Raw genomic sequence first — 26,899 nt, 5'->3', positions numbered from 1 at the left:
ATATTCAGTTCAATGACCGCTCATTAACAATTGATTATTATTATTACTGATAACCATTACCCAAGGAAAAAGATAGGGCAGACAGGTGAGGTGATGCAAGAGGTCGGTTATCTCATTCCTGCTTGTTATCCAACTCCAAGGGACTACAGATGAAAATTAGCCTCTCTGTCTAACTCTGGCATATTTTCAGAAATGTTATTAATATGCATTGTCACTGTCAACTAAAATGAATAAAATAAAATAAAATTAGATGATGTTATTGCTAATCAAGTTGACTGTTCACAGCACTGGACAAGACGACCCTCAGGCCGCCAGGAATTTAATGTTCCGTCTAAAAGTTCAGATCAGATCTGGTGGATGATAATATAGAAATGTCGTTTGAGAGCTGAAGTCCATCATTCACATTCAAGGCTAAAAAAATGTGTTAATTAACTTTTTATCTCCAGTTACTAACACTGTCCTTCATATTATCATTAGTCAGCACTAGACAATTATTCAGTCAGTGTACAGGTTACTCCTGTCTGATGGCAGGAATACTTGCAACTGCCATACTTTGCATCCCACATGGTGCCACTGTGGCATTAGTATCCAAAAACAGCCCAAATAGTGAGTGAATATAACATAATTGTAAAACCATATATTTATTTTATTTGCTGTAATAAAGAAAACCTGGCTGATAGATGAGTAAAATACACCCACAGAAGGACGGAACGAAAATTTAGCTCACTAAGCAGAAGCCCCTAAAAATGCAATTTTTAAATTTTGCTGTGTCAAGACAGGAAAGTGTAGAGTTCTTCCTACACATACTTCCTTATTTGCTGCTTTATAAACCCAGACTGTACTCTATTCACTCTCACTTCATTCTCACATCCTCTTGGTGCTCAAAGATCAAAACAACCGCCAAAATGATGCCCAAACCACTGCTGCTCCTGGCTGCTCTGACTCTCTGCTGCTGCATCATGACTATCCATGGTAAGAAACTTTTCTTTTACATTCAATGACATGGTTACATTTTTTTAAAAACCAACTCTTGCTCTTTTTTCTTCAGGTGTCTAGTCTCAAAGATGTTTTCCTCTGAGGGTGTAGTATTTTTGCAATCAAAGTTAAAGAAACAATAAGGCGTCGTCTGCATACAGTGATATTTTACTAATCTATAAGTTGGACAACATAAAGTGCCAAAATGCTTTTACTTATTAATTTTGATATCTTGCACTCAGCAGGCATTTTAACATAAAATATATAATATTCATGTCATTTATATTCATTGTGTTCAAACCTTTTTCTCATTTTAATGTTTAATCCTTTTCAAATCTCTCATTAGTGTGTTGTAAAACACATCAAACTACACCACTTATATGTATGTTAATAAAAGAACAAACCTTTGTTGATCTTTTAATATAATGGTTGAATATAAGTATTTACTTTTGAGTGTGTTGAGTGTGAAAATGTATTTCTTGACCTTGAAGGAAAAAACAAAAAAACAAACAAATTGGGCACACGTTTTCTGCAGCTTTCAACCACATTTCATGTTCTTCATCAGTCAACGGAGTTTGATGATATGGAGCATAGACCACCAGCCGTCACATGACCTGAGGTCCATATTTACATCACCTCATGACTGATTATGAGATGCGGTTGAAAGCTCTAAGAGCAAAGCTACCGCTGGACACTGAGTTAGAGGTTTTGTCAACCACAGCAGAATGACATGATAATTAAACTGCTTTTTAAATTTGAATTTTTCACAGCTTCTCCCAGGTGTAAGTGCATACGGACCAGCTCTAAAATAATCTCTCTTAAGGCTATCATGAAAATTGAGGTGCTTCCTATTTCCGGACAATGCCGCTGGACTGAAATCATGTGAGTACTCACGATTGATTTAATAAAAAAGAAACAAATACTTTATTAAGCAAAGTGTAGTGAGTATAAAAGGTAACAGGACTTGAAGAGTGGCCCTTTTCTGTGTTAGTTGAGTAAAAGTAGCAATAACAGAATGTTAAGGGAAAATTATAAAGTAAAAAGCAGTATTTAATCTGCTGCTTGAGCTGAGTCATTTTATATATGATTTTGGTGCTTTTTTTTTATCTATGGATAGGCTTTTGAAATTTTGAAATTATCATATACATATTTACAGTATTTGTAAAATCTTTATCTGCAAAGAGACTATAGTAGTTGTATAGGAACAAAAAGCACAATATATTCCTGTTTTAGGCATCTTTACTAAGCTAAGCTAATCAGCTCCAGGCTCCAGGTGGCACATCCTTATGAACTAAAAGTGAAAGTAAAAAAGTACAAAATTGCACAAAATGGAAAAGTTATCAGCTGGTACATCAAAATAAAACATGTACTGACTCACCGCTGAGACAGGTTTACTCATATGTGTGCAATGTGAGAATTTCTCCACGATGTAATCCCTCTCTTTCGCCACAGAGTCACCAGGAAGAACGGCATGAAAGTTTGCATTGATCCATCGACGCCGTGGATCAACCAGCTGCTCACCAACTTGCAAAAGTAATGACATGCCTTGGTTCATATCTTTGATGTGATTGTATTCAGGATACATGAATATATAATAGAACAACAATCATTTCAATTTACAATATCCTGATTTAATTCACAATTCAAGTTAGTGTTGAAATGAGCCTCTTAAAGGTGATGATGTGATTCTTTGCTGTGTTTTTTTTGACTGTACAGTGTACGGTGGTGGTCATGGAGATGTTTTGGTATTTCTATCTTTGGTTTCCAGATTTTTTCTAAAAACACTTCCAACAGATTCTGATGAGTTTTTTTTATCTTAATTTTTAAAAGGCACACTTATTCCTCACAGTAGCCAGTGGTGGCGCCAAACACCCAAACTTCCCTCCACCTCACTGTTGATGTTTTAAAACTGAACTACAAACTGTGACACATGAACAGTGAGCTGGGAGAAAATTTCTGGAATTTGAAAAGACACACTAAACTATAATTTTCCCTGCCCTCTGCCATGTCACTGTGTATTGACTGGTATGTTGTTGTGTCTGAAGGAAGGACTGTGTCAAAGGAAGGGCTCGCTCTTGTGTTCACCATCAGTTAGTGTGATAACGGTAATCAAAAATTTGCACTTTATACTAGAATCCGATTAATCCTGTATATTTAACCACACGGTTATTTCATCCCTGATCACCACACAGCAATAAGCCACTGTATGTGTTTCTGTTTCTGCATTCTGACCTATTGACTCACTCATCAACTCATTTCTCGTCTTCTTTTGTTTTAATTACAGGAAAAATGAGGCCCCCACTGAAACCACTCTGTCACCCACTGCTCCCACCTCTGTCTTCTGATCACATTTTGTGGCAACATTTGATGTAGCAATGGTTCCATTTAATTCAGTGAAGCTGTGAATTAACTGTAGGAGGACTGAGCCACTGCCCAACTTGAAAAAGTCGGTTTTGCAATTCACATTTTATACTATATAACACCTTCAGCTTACAGTTCTCTTCAACTGATTCAGCCTTTCTAGTGTTATCCTTTGGAAAAATGATAATAACTACAGTCATATGGTCTTAATGCTTCCTTATATGCTGCTCTGCTTTAGCCTTTTAAATGTAGCCTATAATGTGTTATTGGGGAGCTCATTAAACAAACAAAAAGCTATATTGCCCTATTGATAGATTGTACTCTGAAATTAAACAGTTTAAATGTGTTAAATGTGTAAAAGTTTCCATTTTATTATCAAAATCACAAAGATATACTGTGGTGTAATCAAACGATTGCAAAACTTCTTTATAACTGTAATTCTGTACAAATTCCTTCTAGTAAATTTGACGACACATTGTGAAGGTGATGATTACATTTCAGACGGTGCTGTTATCTCTGACGTGCTTTTTGTTGTATCCATGACTTGTGTGTGTGTTTTTTTTATTATAAATAAATAAAGCACAGACAAAAAGACTCTTCAAAAGTGACATGTTTATTGCCTACAGGAGGTGGGGGGAGAGTGTGGGGGGTGTGGAGCAATGATACAGGTGCTGTTGAGCATGTTTGGTTTCAACTGAGGTGTAACTGCTCACATGTCAGATACAGATACTCTAGCCTCTGTAGACGTCCATCACTTCATTCATATAAATATCAGTGGTCGTGAGGGTTCAGTTAGCAGCTCTTGGTACAAAAACGTGGGACGTTGCAGGAAGCACTTATTTTTGTCGTGTGAAATTTGGCTAAATACAACATTTGGTTGTTTTTATGATTAAAAGATTTGCACAAATTCAAATTATTATATTATTTTTGAGATTTGTTTTGGTAATACTTTTCATAGTCCCTATCAGTGTTGTGACTGTTGCCCCCAGGAGCCACTGAGGCCCCCAAAACAGCTGATACCAAATAACTGTTTTCCATTTTAATCAAAATTTCAGTTTTCCAGGAATTGAGAGAAAACTGATTTTAGTTGGATTAAAATCCACATTTTTCTTTTTTGGCAAAAAAAATATGACAATAATTTCGATAATAGAATTATTATTAGTATTGTTTGATCTCATTATTTGTTTTTATTTGCCTTTGCTTTTATTGTTTGTTGTTTCTTATCCCTGTTATGCACTTTGTAACTTTGTTTTTAAAAAAGTGCTATTAAAATTCAATTTATTAATATTTTATACATTTATGGAGCATGTAAATGTTTTGGAATACATGTAGTTTTGGTAATTATATGGAAGCATGAAAATTAGGTGGTCCTCATCTGACAGTGGTGAAACATCCTGTAGTCATTTTGATTTTAAATAATGTGGATTTCATTTGCAGTGTAATTTTCTTTTATAAAATACAATTTAAAAAAAGAAAAAATTAATTTGGCAGCTTTCACAGATTTGAATCTTTTTTTATTTATTTATGTATTTACTCATTCATTTATATTCATCCTGTTTTTGGGAGGGGGGGTGAGGGTGTTAAAGGATCCCCAAAAAATGCTTCGCCTGATGACACAACTTCACTTAAACATTTAACTGCAATGTGCAGCAGCAACTCAGCTTGCAAAACGAAAGTAAAAAAGGACGTCTACAAAGGCTACATCTGTATTTTTTTTTTCTTTTCACAACCAAGTCAGCACCGCCACCTACGTCAGACAAACTTCCTCGCGTCCTCGCAGGGTGAACAGGGACTTGTGTCACTGCTGTTTTGCAGCTTTTTGACATTTATTTGTCAAACATGATGCACACTTTGGATTCCACAATACAAAAACCTGCTGTGTCTAACGTTAGCAGCTCTTCACCACAAAGCTGCAGGTTCTCCCTCCAGACAGACGCTCACTGACTGGTTCCTCACGTCTGCTGCGGAGGCTGGGAGGACTGAAAACCAATGTGGTGAAGAGCTGCTGGTCTGGAAATAGAAACTTAACATTTTAGTTACATATAACAGGTTTAAGTGCAGTTCTTTAAAATCCTCTTGAGAGATAATGTAGCACCTTTGTTGGTGTCTGCTGGTGGCTGAGAGTCCTCGCCCAGTTTCACGTCACTTACTACACATGAATAAAACAAATCTGCTGAAGTTGCCGAAAGGCAGCAACTTTAAAATCATTTTTCTAGGAATGCTACAAGGAAAAAAAAACCTCATTATTTCCAGAGATAACCGCCTGGCATTCCTTATTCTTCACACTCGATATTGCACAAATTTTGAAGATAAGACAGGAAACTGAAAATTGTTGGTTAACTGTCAAACAAACTGACGGGGTTAAGACTTTTTAAAAAAGTGTTTTGACACCTTAGTCTCTGCCCCCTTTGTAGACCAAATCTTATTTTGTAATGATCTCATTCCAGCAAATGAACCAGTGCATTAACCTGTGGTCAGTACATTAAATTTAAATATCTTCTACCATGCATTTTAAAAGGTCATATCAACTCAGTTCACTTGCATAATCTCAATTTTCTAAGAATTAATTTGGTGTGATGTTTTTGAATTCCTTTCCCACGACACTGTTTACAGGCTAATACACTGGGAGGAGATCATTCACGTAGTATCCTTTAAGCTCATGTTTCCTGGTTTGGATGCACCGACCTGTCAACGAACCCTTCTTTCAAATGCTTAACACTTTGTCACATTAATCCTCCCTTTCCTCCCAGTGAACATCGCTGGGCGTCCTATTGGCCACCAAAGACTCAGAACCTCATGAAGTGACCACACTGGTGTAAACTTAGTCTGAAAAAACTCAACAGTGGAGGAAACAAACAAAAAAAAAACCCCAAAACAAAAACAAACAAAAGAAACCAGGACCAGATATTGAACAACAGGATTTTTTTACATTCAGAAATCGCGTGTGATGGCGGTTGTGGTAATCCTGTGGACAAGACAGCGATAGCTCTTTGCAATGGAAATCTGTAAAACACAAAACCCACCAGGGAGAAATCACAAACAAGTGAGAGTGTGCATTTCAGACCTCTGGTAGGAACGACCGATTTGTCCTTGAACGTTGTGGATACAAAAAAGCTGTTTGTTTGTACAGTCTGAGGTGAGCAATGATTCCTCAGTTTCAACTCCTCATGATCACAACCCCCAAAAGGTTGGTTCAGGCAGGATTGGAGGGATGAAAGGATGGATGGATGGATGGATGGATGGATGGATGGATGGATGGATAGATGGATGGATGGATGGATGGTGCTGGGTTAATCTCTGAGCGTCTTGGTCTCATGGGCAGTGCTGCTGTTGGAGAAGTTGTACAAACTAGGCACGTTGTTTGTAGAAAAAGAGGTGCGCTCTACAGAAACAAATCAACAGCTCAAATGCTTACAGGTAGTGATAGCTGGGTATTACTGTGGAGGAAAGTAAAAGAAGTGGCTGTGCATGTGTGTGAAGACAGATGTGAAAGGGATCTGGAAAGCAATTTTTTTTGGGGGGGGGACTCAAAAGGGAGACAACAAATAAAAAGAGGAAAACAAAAAAATAATAATAATTTTTATTAAGCGTCATCTCAGTGCACAAAGCTGTGAGATGACACTTAAATGTGCACTGGAGAAATAAAAGCCATCAAGACAAACTGCTTTTAAACCTACAACATTTTATCTTTTTTCTTCTCAAAAACTTGGTAATACTGAATTGTACAAAGTACCAGTTGAAAGACTGCATGTTGGAGACAGAAAATGCCCGTAGTTCAAAAACAAAGTTGGACAGAGACATTTCATCTCTACAAGAGTATCATGGACAGGTGGAGGTGGTATTCACATATGAGATCTTTAGTGCACCGGGCAAAAAGAAAAAGAAAGAAAAAAAAAAAAAAGTACAACACCAAGTACATCTTTGACTTGTGAGAAAAAATACACCCCTTTATCCGGAGAATGGTACATTCCCCTCACAGATGCGAAAGACGCCCTGTCGTCGAAGACAAGTGTAATTTATGTACAGCTGTTGTACAAAATCAGAAAAACCCTGTGGGGTGAGTTTTTCAGGAGTGAAGTATAGGCCTCAAAATGCTCACAAAAGATCCCACGCCTCCAAAACCAGAGGAGGCGCTCGTGCAACTGAAGCAAAAAGCCGACACTGCGCGTTCCAGGCCAGTTGAACTGATCTGAATGCCGTTCATTTAAAGCTGAGGTTACTGGGCGCCATGTTGTGCTGACACCATTTATCCCAATAATATAATTATGGCTTTTTTTTTTTCTTTTTCAAATAGCGAACAGAGCAAATGCTTTGACTAATTTAACTAATTCAATCTCATAAAAGGTCAGGGTTTACTAGACACTACAGCCATGAAATGTGCCAGACATGTTCAACACTGTGACTGGCACCCCCCCCCCCCCCGGCAAAGATAGAGCTGGGTATCAATTCTGAGTATTTTGTTTCTGTATCAGTTTAAATGTGTCTAAAAGCGCATTGACGGGTCTTTATAGCTACAGTAATTCTTTCAATCAGATTGTCGCCAATTGTGTTTTATTTTAGGAAAAGCAGCTGTACTGACAACTGACACTTTACAGCACGAAAAAAAAAAAGACATTTTCTTGTGACCCTTCGTGTGGGTCCCGAACCCTGAGGTTTGAAGCCACTGGTTTAGACGACATTAAACAATTGAGAATTTTTGTAAGGGACAAAAATCTGTTACTTTTTTCAAACTTTTTAAAAACTTTCGAGTATTTTTGTAGTGTTGAAGTGCTGAAACAAGGGTTTGTATCAAGGTGTGGCGCCGGTATCGATACCCAGTCCTATCCCTGCGTTCATTCATCTTGTCGATCCCACACCGATTCGTGAACCTCTCTAAAAAGCCTTACAACAAAACCAAATAAGTGATGTTTTTAAAACTCCAAAGTGTCTCCAAACCAAATTTATCTGAACACCTTTTGCACTTTCTGACGACTCTAAAATTAGACAGATTTTGCACTTCCCAAATTCTGGGAATGGAGCAAAAGTGCAGCAGTAGTTCTATCAAAAAATGCACAAAGACGTGGGACTTCTACTACGACAGCGACAACGACATATATGTATGCAAGTACATACGTTACCTGTGCTTATAAAGGATTTTCAGAACAATAGCTTCCTGTTTGGTTTTGCTCGTACAACGCGACTCTGAGAGTCTTTAGTTTGAGAGGTACTGCTCGATGCATAGCATAGCCCTGAGTTACAACTTACATAAAGGGCTATTAGTTCTAATCATCTGACACAAATATACAAAGTTTAGAGTCCACAGGAATCTTAAACATTAAGAGGCTCCAACAACCAATTTCTTAGTGAGCCGTTGGTGAATACATTCGGCTCCTGAACTCGAATCATCAGCAGATTCTTCTCAGGAGGATTATTTTTTTTCTCTGGCATCAATAAATAAATATTATTTTATTATCGGCAGAGCATAAGTCACTCGTTCTGGGGAGATTCTTTGGCCATTCAGGTGATGGGGAAACAGGAGGACACTCTTTTAAGACCGCAGATGTTCAAGACTTCAAAAAGTAAAAATGTAAAGCGCATTCTTTGTCAACGTCAGGGGTTGTGTTACAAATATCTCTCATGTCTTAAAACATGTTTTTCAAAGCAAGTCAAAGATTGCGTGCGTCATTTGGGCTTAACTGATTGTTTTCTTAGTTCATAGTTTCTGCAGAAAACGCCTCTTTTAAACTATGGTGAGCATAAATCAGCCAAGATGAAAGCGAAAATACCTCTGCAAGTAAAATCTTCAGCAACGGTCGAAGGAGAAGGTTCGAGACCCGTATCAAAGAAGAAGTGAATGCAGCTGAATGCGGCAGCTCAGTGACATCCACGCAGGACTGTGAGGCAGCTTTCAGGTTGAGATTTGTTACCTGGCGAGGAGGATGAGTCAGGTGACATCCTCTCCAGGCAACATGATCCCAAACGATGTGGAAATGTGATCCAGGGAAGGAGTACGTGGGATCGTTCGCCATTTTCCACAAAGCTGGCCTCAATTCGAAAGCCCCCTCGAACAGTGCATCATCAATATTATCAGTGCTGTAATGTGACCAAAGATTCATAGGCTGTGGCATGAGATGGTTCAATACTCTAATTCCCATACGAAACACAGCAGTTTAGTGTTACAATGACGTTACATTACTGATCATGCCCAGTCAGAACTTTTCAACCTTAAAAACTGCAGTAATATAATAAATGACTGAAGTGTTTTTGGTGTTTCTTGGCTGATCAGAATTTAAAATATGCGCTGATGTAAACAAACCTTTCACGTTCCTCCTACAACATTCATAACTTAAGATTCAGCTGTTTGTAGTGTTACTGCTTTTTATTTTTAAATACCTGTCAAGTTTAGTTTGGGAGAGATGTCCAGATTCCAGTTCTACAAGACTGTGAGTTTAACACAGCATACAACATGCTGTGGTGCAGCATTAATATTATGTTGTGTTTTTACTCCTTAAAAAAAAAAAGAAAGAAAAAAAAAAAGATTTATTTCACAGCTACGTGAAATGAGAGAAGAAACCCAAATGAAATCCAGTCAATCAGCTGATATTCGTGTAGTAGATTTGTCTTAAAAAAGGTAGATAGTATGAGTTAAGGTTTGTTGTTTTTAGGAGCAGAATCTACAAGCGGTCATGATCATGTCTAAGGCAAAGAAAAACAGTTGACATTGGGGTCACCATTTCAGCTTCATCCCAAGCCCAACATTTGGTATCAAGACTTTTCAAGGGGAGGGAGAAAAAATAAAAATAAAATAAACATTTACAGTGTGCAAAAAAACACAAAAAGGAGCAACAAACTGGGCGAATACTTCACTCCTTTTAGGTAGGTGTGTCTTAGGATTGGAGGGGGTTGGATGGTGTCTGAGTTTTAACATGATTGGTAAACTGTACAGGGTCCTGTATAAAGCTGGAGGGGGGGGGGGGGGGGGCGACAGTGTTTAAAACGTGGGTGGGTGGGGCTGGGGTAAAGGAGGGTGGGCGTGGGAGTTGGCGGGGTAATGGGGGGGTGGGGTCTCTCTCAGGCTGCACTACCTGTTGACCGGCAGGTGCAGCCCGTTTAGGGGGTTGAGCGGATGGGACAGGGGAGGGTGCAGCTCCAGCTGGGCCAGCAGGGAGAAGTGGTCCGAGGGGATGTGGGGGTGGGGGCAGCCGGTGATGTTGTTGTCGATGAGCCACTGGCTGTCCAGCGGTCCCAGCAGGCCCAGGACACTCATGTGGGTCTTGGAGAAAAAGATGTAGTCGATCACGCCCTGCAGACACAAGCGCATCATGAGATCGAAAATCAATACTTACTCTGAATACTTTAGATTCTGATCGGATACTTCTCCTTTTAAAACCTTTTTCTTTAAATATGACAGTGTTTGAAAACCCTTTTTCGAATACAACTCTTAAATTTTGTCTCAATATAAAGGTTTTGGGAACTCTGCTACTACCAGGGGACCGGTAGTTTAGCTTAGCACAAAGACTGAAAACAAAGGGAAACTGGTAGCCTGGCTTTGTATGAAGGTAACAAAATCTGCAAATTACTGCCCCTGAACAAGAAAAAAGTCTTTCACTTCATTCCCAGTAAAACAGTAACATGACACAAAGCAGCTGCACAATAACTTTGCATTTTAATGCAGTGTTGGGAGATGTCCCTGGCTCATGATCTGAGACTTCAGCTCATTCAAAACTCGAACCAGAACCAAGAGGAGAGAGAGAACATCAGCCCAGTTTCAGCTGCTCTGCTCTGGCTTCCTGTTACATTTTTCCCTTGTTAACTAAAAGACCTCCAAGAACACTGAGATCATCTACAGCTGGTTTATTGAAGGTTCCCAGTAACAGTCGTAGGAAAACTGGGGATACAGCCCCAGTTTTTTTTTATTTTTTTTTAGTATTTTTAAAAGAAAGCTTAATTAAAAAAATGGGATCTTATTAGAGATAATTAAACTTATCTCTACACAAATTTTACACTTTGCTCAGCACCTCTTTTAAATGCTGTTATAAGTATTGACATCTTACTGATTTTATACTTTCACAGCAATCCATCTTTAACTTTAATTAATTATTCATTTTTATTATTTATTTCATTTTTATTATTATTTTATTATTATGCCATCAAATTTACACAAATGTTTTTAACATGTGTTTATGTTCATTTTACATCTTTTCATGTGATGTAATTGCTTTGTAGTTAAACCACTTTGAGCTGCATTTCTTGTATGAAATACAAAGAAAATCCATATCGGTCGGGCCCTATTTATTATTATTATCAAAAGTATTCAGATAATGCTCTACAGCGAGAAGCTTCACTTTGGCCCCTTCAGAGCTTTTCTCAATCATTATCATCATCTTCATCATTATTTATACTGAATAAAATATGTGCTTTTACATTCTTGGCCAAAAGGGAAAATCCACAGTGGGACAAATAATGAAGAAAGGATCCTTCCATCTGAAATTAAAGTTGTCTGTCTAAGAGGAATCGGTGTATATTCATCTTCTAAAATGGACAGCGTTATGAAAGAATTTCATGATGACTCTGGTGAGAAAACTGGAGGTGAAGACGTCTTCAGTGTATTTGTCAGTCAAATAAAGGAAAGATTCTTGTTTTTGTTTATGTGAAGGAAAAGAAAAACCTTCTCGCGCATAAAGACTCATCCTCTTTCAGCAGCATGTTGGTCTCGTATGAGTCACCTGCAACGCTTTGAACGGCAGATGTTTAGGCACTAATGTGTTGACTCATTTCATTCTGCCTACCTAACCCTTACCATTAATTAGTCACCCAAGGAATTAATTCGTTTATACTGAGTTAAACACCTACAAAAAAAAAAGAAAAAAAACTCCACACAACTTCCACACAAAACAGGGATTATTTGATTTTTCCTCAAGTTTCAAAAAGGAGCCTTTTGATTTTTCTGTAAGAAGCTCTGCACATTAAAGGTCTGTGTAATACAGTCGGGGAAGTTATTACTATTTACTAATGTAATAACTAACAGGGAGCAGAACTGCCTGCATGACTCATTACAAAACCAGAGTGTATGGGATAACCTCCAACGCTGCACCGATTAGGGTTTTCCACATACAGTTGGATCGCCCACAGAAGAAATACTCATAATGATATAAGACATCCCACATATATGAATCTAATAATTAATACACTGCTGCATCAGCTAGATTCAGGCTTTTAAAACTCCCACTGTTGAACTGTTTTTCCTTTAACCTGATGCTCCACTAGACCCAAAGATTGTAACTGCTCCGTTTAAAAAAACGTTCATCACAAGTGGTGAGAAATCAGCCTTAGTGAAAAGGCTGATTAAAGATCATTTGGATTTATTTTAAAATCTTATTTAGGATTTTGATGATCACAGCATGATCACAGCACAGGTGTAACAGTGTCTTTATCTCTACATGCCAACACAAAAGTGAGGATCAGGAGACACTGGTCAGTTACACCGAGTCTCCAAACCTGACATCAAGGCCATAAATTAGCTTGAAGAACCATCCCATACAGAAATGTAATATATGATGTTGCTATATATAAGAAGATATAACATATAGGAACAATACCCGTAGTAAAATTTATAAATGTACATATATTAAAAATATCCACAATTGATTTTTATAGGGTGTAACATGTTGCAAGCATATATGCAAACAATATATATTAAATGTATATAGGCAAGTTTATTAAAACAACTTACAAATAAAAACACTATATACTTATATATGTTTTTATAATTAATTTCAAATAATTTCAACATTTCTATCTTCCTATTCTGGGAAAGTGTCAAAGCTTTGGACCTATTGTAATTAATATCAACATATAATGACTCAGATTAATGTAAAATATGTTTAAAATATAATCATACATACATTACCATACATGTTTGTATGGGCTAGACATTTATTTCAATATGTGAAATTGTTCCAATTTCTAATATGTTTTATATATCATTTTTACATTTGTTTTATTTTATTATATATTATATTATATATATTACATTAGCATATAGCAGGGGTTTTACATGTGTTAGCTCAGTTACTTCTAAAGACACAGGTTTTATTATCGCTAATGCTGTTCTACAAATTTGAATGTTTTATTTTTTTGTGTTCTAGGCCTCCATTGGTTTCCATTCATTTTTATGCAATCTGAAAAACTCTTAGCAGACTTGCTTGAATTGTGGAATTCAATCGAGTTTCACAAGTTTGCCTGTTGATTCTCTACATTACAAAAATGAACGTAAACCAACGAAGAACTGCAACAGAAGGCAAATAGATCCATTGGAAAATAATCTGAAAATTAGATATTTAAAACCTGCGAACAGACGCACAGAGGAGGCTCTTACCTTGAAGTCATATGTGTAGTTGGTGTAAGGCATCAGATTGCTGTCGTAGGCGCTCTTCAGCTGGAAGCTGTGTGTGATGCTTCCGTCTGAGTTGCCGTTCTTGCCGTTGCAGCTGAAGTTGGTCAGACATTCATTGTAGCGTAGCTCCTTGAAGTCCTTGTGGTTCTCGGCCACTCCTCCGTTGCTCAGGTATTCCACCACACCTGGATCGTGCAAAAGTAATAATCTTATTCTAAAAGGTGCGCCACGTTAATCCAGAACATCCCTCTTATTGTTTGACAAATTTATACCGTGTTGATGCTTTAACACCGATAATAGAGACTAACCACCCAACCAGAGACTGAGTGTGAGACTCAAACATTATCAGACACGTGAGACAGTCTTACCGGAGTCGGGCAGCGAGTTGAGGTCAGCACACAGGACGATGGGGATGGAGGATGGGTCAGAGGTCGGCGAGCCGGCCGCCACAGAACCCGAGGCCCTCTCGGCGATGCTCTTCAGCTCCGACAGGAACATCATGGTTTGGATCAACTTGACGTCCGAGTACTCGGGGTCCCAGTGCATGTGGGCGTTGGCCACCAGGATCAGCTGCCTCTCCTGTGGCGGCTTCATGCCTGAAAACGGGAGGGAAAAACTGGATTATGCCACAGATACACAGCCAATGATGGAATTAAATCAGCTCCAGTACAATTACACAATCTTTAACAAAAAAGAAAACACTCCACAAACTATTTAGGTGTGATGAAAGAAATCTAAAAAGGGGAGAAAAAAAACTTAACAAGAGGGAAGGAGGCTTGTAAAATCCCCCAAACCTCCAAACAAACATTGTCTTATTTTGGTTAAAAAAAGTACAGAGCTCTGATGCAACTAAACGCAGAAGTGCTGAGATGGTAAAAAATAATTAAAAGGGAAGAAAGATTATTTACAAAACGTCAATGAAAAATGGATCAAACCACAAACGGGAAGTTCTGCTGTAAACTGTAAGTATCACTATGAAAAACACGTCAGCAAATATATTACCACTGCAAGAATTATATTATAACAGACCACTGGTCTCCCTTGATTGACATCGCATGTATTGTATTGATTTATAATCAAAGTCACAGCTGACACCTTGTGGGAAAAAGACGTTACTGCAGATAAACTTTTCCTGATGCTTTTTTATCATTTGGCAAACACATAAATTTGGATTTGCAAGATAACTGAGGATTTGTGTGTTTTTATATATTATATCACTATCAAATAACATAGAAACTCACACATGTATCTTCTCAAGACACGACTACTGTCCTGGCTTCTTGTCCGTTTTAGAATTGATTTAAAGATTTTACTGATCACATCGGGGTCTGAAGGTGACCGTGCTTTTGCCATCAAGCAGTGACTTCTTTTAAATCACTTCTTAAAAACTAATTTCTACAGCCCCGCTTTCATGTGATGTCATCTTTTTATTGTCTTTTTATCGTCCTCTGATTGCTTTTTGTTGCTTTTTTTACCAGTTCTACTCTCCTCAGTTTTTATTATTTTTATTTATATCTAGGTATATTGTATTGTTTATGTTTTCGCTCTAACTTTACCTCATTTCTATCCTGCCTTTGTTTGGCTTCACTGTCTGGCTTTCTGTTATAGGATATATATATATATATATATATATATATACACACACATATATATATACACACACACACACATATGTTGTTGTTGCCTTGTTGTCAAAGCACCTTGTACACTCGGTTTTTACAGGTGCTGTATAAATAAAGTTATTATTATTGTACTATTATTATAAATGGAATCTTTGGGGAGTGGACTCATCAATGAATGCTATCTGTTATATATTAAACGGTTAATTGAGAACAATAATTGACAGATTAATTGCTAAATGAAAATCATTAGGTAGTAGTAGGTTTTATTGTTGTTAATGACACGTATGTGTCTGGGAAGCTTGGATCGCCTCGGATCAAAGATCAACAGGATAAGAGATGTGTGACATTAGAGCCTCTGTTTTGTCGTGAAGACGGTTCACAGAGCGACTCCTTCCGTTCTTACCACCGGAGAACACGTCCTTGTTAACCTCGAGCAGAACGGCCACCCCGATATTATCTTTGGTCATCACTCTGTTCAGCATGACCTCCGAGCCCTCGGAGTTGGCCATCGCCACCTGGTTGAACTCCACAGTGTGTTTCTGGACCAGAGTAAACCTGCAGGAGCACGAGAAGCCACAAAGAAGCATTAACATCCACAGAGGACTCGGTTTTAGAGTAAAAAACTTCCTGCTTTACTTAATAACAGGAGGCATCCTGCCAACACCACACGCAGTCACCATGTGGTCTGAGTCAGATTCAGATCAACTTCTGTAAAGCTCTACCTCTATAAATATCAACGTACAAACCTACAAACACATGAAGCACGTTCTGTCAAACATAGAAAAGTTAAACTCACTTCTCGGTCTTGAAGAACACAGCGCAGCCGTCCACGTGTTTCCTCTCCTGTTCAGAAACCAGTTTGGCACGAGACTTCGGACAGAAGTAGCCGTCGTAGCCGCGCTCCTTTAGTGTTTCCAGAAACAACGTGTAGTACTGCTCGGTTTCCACCTCCTGCAGACACACAGGGCAAGAAAAAGTCATCTGAGAGAGTCCATGAAATGTTTGTGGAAAGGTGTTAGTGAGTAGTTTTCTCGATATTCCCTGATCCGGATGAAGTTGCTCCGTCCTGAAGATGCCTTTCCATAAAAGTCAAAAAAACTAAACAAAAATAAAACTAACTAACTTGTTACTGGGCTGAATTTTTTCATATCAACTCATCCTTTCTCTTTTCAATAATCCACTTAATAAACTAAAATTAAAAGCATAAAAAGATGAAAACCAGGTGTGAAAAAGAGGCAACGTCCATAAGTATTGAATAGTACTGCACTCTTTCTTTACGTTCTCTTTTCGGCTTCCAAAAAATTACATACCAAACATTCCAGCCAAAGGAGAGTAAACATAGTTTCCTGCCCCGAGGACTGGAACCTAAACCCAGGACAGTTAATCAGTAATGCATCTGCCTCTTTATCTGTTCCACTAGACAATGCCTCGGTTGTGCTGAAGGAGAACGGTCGGACACCGTGAGTCGATGTGAGCAGCTGATAGCGGCCGTGCAGCTCTACAGACTGAAGAGACTGAACGGCTCAATAGAAACGACACTGTTCATTAGAAGAGAGCGGATTTCTTTTCTGATTACCGTCTACTCCATTCTCAAGTCAGCTTAAAAGTCGAACACGCGACAAGAGGAACAACAAAGGCAATGTACTCCTCAAGCAGAGAGGCCCGTCCTTTACCTGCAGGCTGATGATGTCTGCGTCACAGTTGGTGATTTCCTCCATGATGCCTTTCTTCCGGTACTCCCAGTTGAGGGCCCAGGACGGACAGTAGCCGTACAGCTGTCGCGTGGCGTACTTGTCGCACAGCACGTTGTAGCACATGACTGTGAACACGGCTGCAGGAGAAGATGGAAACGTGGAAGATACATTCAATTTGAGTTTGGGCAGAGTGTAGGAAATATCAAAAGATTTGAGGACTTAGTTTTAAGTTACCGAGAAGTTAAAACATCAGTCAGCAACATGAACATTTTACTATTGTGCAAATGCTGCAATGTTAGCGGTTGTAAATAAATCTGAGTGAAACATTTTATGAGTTTTTGTACTTTGGATGAAACTGGACATGGATCTCTCTCACACACTTCTCCTCCTCATTTACTGGCTTAATGTTAAAGGGAAGTTATGACTCTCCCGAGGCCAAAACTGAACGGTTCATTTAAAATCTTTTAGCATTTTATCTCACCAGACAGTTCTTTTTCCCAGAAGTAGCTTTAAGCAGCGTCTCTTGGTTTTTCAGTTGTTCAGTTGCACAATCACCTCTTTTGTCTCAGTGTGTCATTATCCCACATCCCGTCTTTAACCGTGCTTCCAAAGCAGCAAAACTTGTGTTGTATAAATGTGTTTTATTAATAAAGGATGAGGTTGTCATTGAGTTTCATTCCACACAACTTACCACAACAACCGAATGAAACTCGACATGCTCTAACATCTCTGCTCCAATAGGCCTGTAAGCGTTATTTTTTTCCTTCCTCTCACTTATTTTCGGGACAAAGTGACGGCCAACATTTAAAGCTGTGACGCTCTGGGCAGTTTCCCATCTTGGCAAGTGACAGGAAAAAAAAAAAAAAACAACTTCCAAACCACAATATCCAGTAAGGAGATGTCAGTGAACTTAGTCTACCTGACTGTTCTGTGATTTAAAAGAAAGAAAAAGATGATAGAAGTGTGGTTCCTGACTTTTGGTGCTTCAAGTATATTTTGATGCCAGTATTTTACCCAAGTAAAGGATCTGAGTACTTCTTCCTCTGCTGATTATAGCTGTTTTAAATAAAATAATAAATAAATACGTGTCTAATCTTTACACCAGCAGGAAGTTGAAGGTGTAACTTGCAGTAACTTCCCTCCCTTACCTGAGGGGATCATTTGGTCTCGCTCTTTCAGAGTGATCCAAGGTCTTTGGGGCAGCTGCTCTGGGTGCACTGGAAACAGGGCAGGGCAGCGGGAGAATGAGGATTAGTGCTCATTTGTCCACGACAAACACAATGGCATACCTGCTATGATATACCTCAGGTTCTCGCGTTTACAATAAACTGCAGGTTAAATATGCATGAGTTCCGATAAACGGCCGTGCGGTTAAGGTGACGCGGGCCGAGCCATTCACCTGCTAGATTGTCGAGCATGTAGTTCAAAAGCTTTCTGGTTCCGTCCGACTCCTGGTACAGATTGAGGATGTCCTGGGACAAAGGGTTTCCTGCAAAACAACCAATACAAACCTTCAAATGATAAAAAAGAACAAAAGCATAATACAAACAGAAACTCAATTAAAAGCCGTTTTATAAAAAGATTCCACAATTGAGGAGCCCTCACACCAAATGCCCCACCAGCCTCTGTCTCAAGCCTCGCCCTCAGAACTGAGAGCAACAGCTGATGTGCATTTCTAAGAGAGCAAGCGGGGGGGTAAGAAGGTCAATAATATAAGATGGGGGGGCCAATAAGATTTCAAAATCACTTCTGAACGCCAATCGAGGAAATTTCTCTCAGGCTTCTCTCTGGAGCTATAGCAACAACAGGTTGGTGAGCCAATCAGAAGAGAGGATGCTCTGAGCCTCTCCTCGCATTGGCTGACTGTTTTTTGTGTTATCCATTAAAAATAGAGCAGAGATCAGGTAAAACACTCAGAGATGGTGGGTCCAGGTGGGCGGGGCTTGGTGACTGCTTTGTTGTGACATCACAAAGTTACAGGAAGTCCTGACGGCTGGTTTTAAGGCTCAGTTTCTGAATACAGGCTGTGTGCATTTCTCTGTGGACTGAGGCTTTGATACTTTCACAGTATTAATATAGAACCTAGACCTGATCTATAATCAAACTACACATGGAGATCCCACTTTATACAGTACGAGACCTTTAAAATCTAAAATTCAGGTTCGAATCAAAGATTATTCCCAGAGTAAAGTTTGGCTCACATACTCCCTGTGTGTTCTGGTATATGGTGGATAGTGGTAATTTAAAACTGTCAGAATATAATCTCTATGTCCAAAATAGTGAGAGTGATCACAGAAGAGACTCACCTTTTAGCCCCAAGGTTTGTAACTGGAAAAGCCTCCCAAGTTCATAAGGCAGAACTCGCAAAAGATTGTTGTTTAAAAGCAATTCCCTGCAACAAATAGGACACAGATGTCAGATGTTTTGCGTTTGAGTCTTTTCTTTTCTTTCACAAACTTTCTTTTAACAGTGCAGTAATTCCTTGTCATTGGTGTATTTTTTATTTTTTTTGCTGGTGTTAAAAACATCTTCTGCCATGTTCTGCTTTGTTGTCACTTCAGTTTTAGTCTTCCAGTCAAAATGTGCCTTTGCTTGTCATCTTTGTTGTTATGCGTTTGTCACTTTTGAGGTGAGATGCTTTTCTGAGCTTAGAAGGGAAAAGTATTCTCATCCACACATTTTTATAAAATCTCCCTCTTTTCTTGTGAGTGTTTGATCACTGCATTTTAACCACCGTGCTGTTTGATCACTTTCCTTATGTGCGTTGGGACCCTTTTGTCACATAATCCTTTAAACGAATTGTCTATTTTTCCCAGACAAAACACACACCGTTAACTGAAAATGAAAGCTTTGCACAAACGTGCAGTCATTAGCAAAATTGAATCCTTTGTGTAAACTTCAAGCAAGTGGACGAACGCCAGCGAACATGAGAACTGGAGCCTGGGTTTGTTTGCTTCCGTTTCAAATAAAGAATTATCCAAACACAGCAGCAACAATGACCCTCATTCATGAAGTCATTAGTTATTACATTCAGCCGTACACAAATTACATCTGAAATTCAGATCTAGTTTAAAAGATTCAATACTACGACCACATCCATTTACTTCAAACAGCAGCTCATATTTTCACTGTGCAAACAGAATTAATGGAATAATTACAGATTATCTTGTTGCCAGATGTGCTGCAGTAAATCACATAACAAATGCATGCATGTAGTTTAAAGACAGGCTCGCATTTTTTCAAGTCCGTCTTACAACAATGCAGATTCCTCCTGATCGCTCTGTCCATTAAGAGACCCTCTGCTAATGTAAGCGATGGCGGAAATAATCCACAGTCCTCCTTTCGTGCAAAAATGTTTTCCAGAGTCTATTCAAGCAAGGCTCCAGCAGTCTGAGTTATTCAAATTCAGTGGAAAACTTCCAAAGTCTTTTTAGTAGCATGTTCCCCTTTTTGTGTTGTGCTGGACTGTGTTTATATTCTTTTTACATAAATGAGTCAGAGCTGAATGTCACAATCTTAGAGGGAAAAAAGGGAAATCTCTGGACTTTTTCAGACTTTACTACATCCACTAACTCACAGAGTTAGAGGCAGCCAATACTTTCAAAGGTCATGGTTATATGAGGCCATTGTGGGAGATGTTACCTGTTAATGAGCAGGTCTGCTTCATGATAATATTGGGTGTTCAGGATTTAATTGCTGAAGAACCCTGATTCATCTGGTAATTAATTCACATGATTATTAATATATTGAAAGACGGTTTCCCAATTGCAATCCAAAATAACATAGTGTGATGTTATCAATATTTTCCAGACCTACTGCAGAACATTCAATCATTCAAACAAAACATAATGCTAAGCTAATTTTTCTTGTCATATTTGTAAAGCCTGTTTTGAATATCCAGATGTTCTGAGTTTTCACTGCACTGTGAAATCATGTCGGTCCCTAAACGCATCTCTGCCACACTGATTTTTTTTCCCCCGCAGGTGACCAACCTGAGTGAGACCATGTTGCCCAGTTCGGCGGGCAGGCTGCGGAGCTTATTGGACGACAGGTTCAGGTAGACCAGGTTGGGCAGCTTGGCAATGTCCGGCGGGATGCGGCTCAGGTTGTTGTCGTTGATGTGCAGCGCCGTCAGATGAGTGAGCGTCCACAACGAGCTGCTCAGACTCCTCACCCGCCCTGAGTCCACACACACACACACACACACACACACACACACACACACACACACACACACACACACACACACACACACTATGTCAGCTTTGTGATCAGGGAACAAAACAGACACCAGGTCTATTGAAAGCCGATGTGAATATTGATATTTGTGTTTTGTGGCAGATGTTGTTTTCCCTTGAAACCATTTTAATTTTGGACTTTTTTTGTGCCAAGACAAAGAAATAACTTCAGTTTTTCAGCCAGAATATAATTTTTTCAGGGTGAAAAACCTCATGAAACTGCATTCTCACCATCATGTGACCCTAAAACCTACAATTGAAACCAGACTGATGGAATTCAGCATGACTCTGGGAGCTATTACTGCACTTTAATACAGAATTTACCATTTATTTTTTTTTACAAGGGAACCGAGTTAAATTTTTAGATTTTTCTTTAGTAGCTTTCATCAAGAAGAAATCTCCCTTACATCTTAAGAGAATGACACTGACTTATTGTTTGATATTGGGAAACTACAGCAGAAACCTCATATTAATTATTAACTTAATCTTGGGTTTCTGGGGAAGTTTAATGATTAACATTTCTTTCAGTTTCTTATTCATTCACTTATGAACCTCCGAAACTCTGTGATTCTGTCTGAGGTTGTCGATTCACATCTGAGGTCTTGGGGTCATTTATGTGCTTTACAGATAATCACTAATTTAACTGGCACTCATTTAATCAACAGCGGGTTGGAAGAAATATTCATTTTTCAGTAAGGCTGCAACTTATTTTCATTATTGATTCATCTGCTGCTCAGCTGGGCTCTGCAACACAAGACATTAGGAAGTCCAGCTCAGTTTCAGTTTGCACGCACACGCATAAAACACTGACTTCAGTGTGAGGGAGATAAAGAAAAATGTCAAGATGCTTCTCAGTGAGATCGGGAAACAGCAAGCACACAATGAGAACAACACTGCAGCCTTTTTATTCTGCTTCATCTCACTGACTTTTTAAAAACGTTTGTCCTTCAAGCACTGGGAGAACTGGAGCCAGCACACAGGAAACCAGTATGAGATCTATTTTACTGTTTCTTTAGAACAACACATTGGATTATTTTGACTCTTTTCACCTGGACGTTGACGGTTTTCACTCTAAACTGTTTAGCTACAGAAGCAGAGGGAGAGTTAGTTACACTGACCAGATATCTCCAGCTCGGCCCAGTGAGACTTCTTCCCACTGGCCGCCTCCTCGGCTGACATGATGGTGTAACATCTACGGGGATCTGGGGGATCATATTTTTCCTTTGGCATACCTGTTAATCTGAAAAACACAAAGCAAAGGCAGAGAGAGATTTTAGTTTGATTTCACAAACCAAGATGACTCATTAGCTGGCACCGGGGTGGCAGCAAAAATTTTTTTGGCGCTACAAAGAGCAACACAACCTCACAGACATATGATAATTATAAAGAATGTTTTAAATGGATAAATAAAAAGTCTTTAAAGAATATGACAAATGTAGAGCTGCAACAATTAGTTGATTAATAGATATCAGAAGATTAACAGGAAACTATTTTATCTTCTTAAACGTGAGATCTGACGCCTTTCAGCTGTTTGTCAAAGAAAACAGATGAAAATGCCACTTTAGACTGTGGGACATTATAATGAGGCGCCATTACGATTAATCAAGAAGATAACTGGCAGAGTAAGTAATAATGAAAATAATCATCATCCCTTGATAAAAGGCTTTACCATTCTTAAAGTCACACAAGGGAAAAAAGTTTCAGGGATTAAAAATGGTTAAATAATACTTAATAATCATGAAATAATTAAGATTTATATTAAATAATTAATTCATAAACATAACAAAATAAAAAATATTTTCTAGTATTGTAATATTAACATGTTTGGTCTTTGACATGGCAAAAGTTGCAGCAATATTTTGGAAATCAGAAAACCACGGCTGCACTTAATGATTATTCTTTATTATTGATTAATTTGCCAATTACCTTCTCGATTATTACACTGATTTACAGTCTGTAAATGTCCAACACCCAAACATATTCATATTCAGTTTACAGTGATATAAAACAGAGATAAGCAGCAAATCCTCATACTGGAGAGGCTGTAACCAGAGAATGTTTATAGTTTTTGCCTGATAAATTGCTCATTGATTAACGCCACCGATTATTTTTCAACCAACTGATTACTTCAGCACAACAGCAAATAAACAAAGAAAGCTTCCTGTTCATATTGTGGTATGTTTAAGACTAAAAGTTGTGTTTGGATGAGAAATCTGTGGCTTCTCTTTAGCAACACTTCTGACTCTATTCTGAAAAGGCTAGAGCGACAAAACACATAAATCTTGCAATAAGAGTTGCCCCCCCACCCCCGACCCACCCACCCCCGACCCCCACCCCAAGTCTTCCAGTCACCTGCAAATCATTTCCCGATCCATCTACATATTTTAAAAAAAAATCTGTATAACCAAATAAAAGACTGTCTGCCTTTTGAAAGTGGCTGCAGTCAGTGACCTCAGCAGCCACAGACAGCGTTTACTGGCATGCAGCTGCTGCGCGAAGGTGATTTCCCACCATGACAACAACACAAAGCCTCAACCAGAGCTGAGCCAATCCCCAAGAAGCCGCAGAGGAAGCACTTGGAGGACAGTTATCACATGCTGGAATGAAAACTGGCATCTATGTAAAAGAGCTGAGACAGTGACGCAACACATTCAGATCCTTTGATCATCAGTAAGACGGTATTCGGCACGTGATTTAAAGAATTCGCTTCAGTCTTCCAGGCGGAGAAATAATTCAGTGACGAGGGCAGGAAAATAAACTTTTTATCTACAAGCACCAGCAGCTGATTAAATGCATTATATCTTCACTTTTTATATTTGACCAGCTGGATTGTTTAGAGCAGAACAGGGACCTCTATTCTAACACTAGTCTCGAATCACACTGGCAATCAAAAGTCAGCATGTTACATGTGATCTCGCCCCTGAAACTGATTCATGCAAATTAAGGTTTGAAATATCTTTTAAATGGCTGCTCTCTGCAGGCGTCTCCTGCACAACACTGCAGTGATCATTGACGAGAGAAAAAGGCAAAACATCTCTGTAACCGCTGACAAGTGCTACATGTCTCGATTCTCATCTGAATTTTGACTTTACTCGTATTCTTCTTGGTTGAATAAAACTTTCAAACGCCTGCAATTTCATTAACGCCTGGTCGATTTGTCCCCCAGAAATTAAGGATGAGAAATAAAAGTGTGATTTTGAAAATCATCTGCCAGAGAAATACTTCAACCTGTATGACATAGATGTTGAACTTAGAAGAGCGGAGTGCAAAGACAAATCAGACCAACCAGAGCTTAACAATTTTGACCTTCAATAGAAATTGAATCTCTTTGATTTCGGCCCAAAACTTAAATTAAATAAATTGGAGCTGGTCTTGAATCTAATTTGGACTCCACAGAGGCGATCTTGTTTACAGAAAAGGACATGCTACCTCTGAGACATATAGTACATTTATGACATTATAAAAGAACATACTTTGCTGTTATAACACACCTTGTGTCACAAAAGTAACCAGAGTGTGTTTCCCCAAAGTAGGCATGCATATAGAAAGTATTTAAACATAAGAATATGCTACTTGTATAGTATCTGCCATGATATGAAACAACATCACAGAGTGTAACTAAGGGCTGCAACTACCTATAATTGTATGTATTAAAGTGGTTATTATATATATTATTATATATATTTAGTTTAATATTGTATATGACAAATAAAAGCATCAAATAAAGCATCAAATGTCCACATTTAACAGCCTGCAACCAGGAAATGTTTGTCATTTTTGCCTGAAAGATAACTGAAATGATTATTTGATTATCAAAATAGCTGGAAATGAATTTTCTGATTAATAACTTAAAAGTCTTCAGCATTACATTATAGTGTAAGTGACAGTGTGTTCTTAACTGAAGCTTCTAGCTGGAAAAAAAAAGAGAAATAAATGCCTCTATCTGACTGGTCATCGTATCAACTTCACCAGCTTTTTCTCAGACACATTGAGTTTTGAGTCAGACTTCCTTATGTCATAAATATCACACCTGCTCTATTGGCAGCCGTGCAGCATTTAAACTCCCTAAACACTGGTCAATAAAACATGCATGGCTCAGGGCACACGTATAATAATCATATAATATTGCACAACTTTGTTGTTATACACTTACTTCTGAACACTACGCATATGAGCAGAAGAAGTGCAGAACTGGTGCATGATACAATGCATTCAGTTGCCTTGAGGCTGGCAGTGGTTGGATGTAATTAAGTACATTTTCTCATACAGTTCTTAGGTATAGTTTTGAGGTACTTTACTTGAATTAAATGCTACATGATACTTAAAAGTTGTACATTTATTTGACAGATGTAGATAGTTTGCAGTTTTAATCTCACATTAAAAACATTTGATAGGTTTATAAAATGTAACATGTTGCTAACAATTGGCTTTCAACCTTTTTTGACTTGTAACCTCTACGGTAAATTCAGCTTGAAGTTGTGTCTCTTTGATTAAGTTTATATATAATACAGTTAAATCTAGCCCCAGCAGCTACATGCTGGTTACACACTATGCCAGCAGTCTCAGGGGCTGAATTAGCATTTTAACTTTCAATACAAGTAATTTTCTTAAATGCAGGAATATCTTATATATTGTTGTATTAGTACTTTTACTTGAGTAAAGGATCTGAGGTGTACTTCTTCCACCGCTGGAGGTTGGCTGGGGGTGAATAAGTTTGGAGAAGACTTATATAACCTGTTTACACACTACTGGGTCACAAGTAAGCGGCAACAGCGGCTGTAGGCAGATATACGGCCTGCTGACATCGGTCCATATCACAATCACACGGAGACAGGCACGAAACTGAAGCCTCAACAGCAACTTTCATCACATGGCTGATATGATATCAACATTTTAGACTCTGAGGGGTGTCACAGGTCACCCAAATATTATGGTAAACCCTGAATCTGTTGCTTTCGAGACTGGGGAGTTTTTTTTTTTTTTTTTTTTTTGCAAATGGAAAAAATGTAGGGATAGCAACTGCACCGACAGCTGAGAGGCGAGTATCCAAACATAGCTATAATGTCAAAAGTGACAAGCACGTACGTACACGGTTGGGCCCCGTTCAAGAGAAGTTCGGCCCACCGCTCACCAGCTGTCACACCTGACAACGAGGTAAACACACCCTCCGGATATGTGCGTCTCTACATGTTCAAATGTTAAACATATTAAAGCAGCGCCATGACAACGTACAAACAGGTAAACCGTTTAGCGAGCTCGAAGCACGGCGCTGGATTTGTTTGGCTAGCGGCTGCAGGGCGCACGCCGCCCGGGCTCACCGTGACGGACTGCGGGGTAGACGAGTTGGTACAAATGGAAGCGGATTTAAGTGTGAAATGTAACCCGGGACAGCACGGGTTAAGTGTCTGCAATGTAAGAACAAAGTCAGAACTGACATTACCTTCATTCGGGAGCGGTAGCAGACGATTTATAGAGGAAATCGGTAGAGACATGCAGACGCGGCTGTTGAACCCGTTCAGACCCTGAACGTCTCGGAAACAGAAGGAAGAACAACAAACGCGGCTTCCGCTCGTACCCGTCCGCACACAGCATGCACCCCCTATTTTTCACTTTTCTTATGTCATCCCAAATCTT

The 26,899-nt window shown here is 38.8% G+C and overlaps 2 protein-coding genes across 2 annotated transcripts; one reads left to right on the top strand and one right to left on the bottom strand.

Annotated features, from left to right (window-relative positions):
* Positions 1-869: 869 nt before the first annotated feature.
* Positions 870-3,931, top strand: LOC130169118 (interleukin-8). Its single transcript, XM_056375555.1, has 4 exons — positions 870-972; positions 1,746-1,857; positions 2,428-2,508; positions 3,260-3,931. The coding sequence occupies exons 1-4, from the start codon at positions 906-908 to the stop codon at positions 3,318-3,320; spliced, it is 321 nt and encodes a 106-aa protein (XP_056231530.1). The 5' UTR covers positions 870-905; the 3' UTR covers positions 3,321-3,931.
* On the bottom strand, positions 3,932-26,883 carry cnot6l (CCR4-NOT transcription complex, subunit 6-like). The gene is made up of 12 exons (XM_056375553.1): positions 26,706-26,883; positions 22,384-22,505; positions 21,020-21,206; positions 19,334-19,419; positions 18,427-18,516; positions 18,176-18,244; positions 17,007-17,164; positions 16,130-16,284; positions 15,737-15,888; positions 14,080-14,307; positions 13,694-13,896; positions 3,932-10,618 (listed from the first exon to the last, which is right to left on the bottom strand). The coding sequence occupies exons 2-12, from the start codon at positions 22,493-22,495 to the stop codon at positions 10,397-10,399; spliced, it is 1,662 nt and encodes a 553-aa protein (XP_056231528.1). The 5' UTR covers positions 22,496-22,505; positions 26,706-26,883; the 3' UTR covers positions 3,932-10,396.
* Between the last annotated feature and the right edge of the window lie 16 nt (positions 26,884-26,899).

The sequence above is a fragment of the Seriola aureovittata genome, chromosome 5 (assembly GCF_021018895.1).
Source record: "Seriola aureovittata isolate HTS-2021-v1 ecotype China chromosome 5, ASM2101889v1, whole genome shotgun sequence".
NCBI lineage: Eukaryota > Metazoa > Chordata > Actinopteri > Carangiformes > Carangidae > Seriola > Seriola aureovittata.
This window is presented reverse-complemented; position numbering and strand designations above follow the sequence as displayed.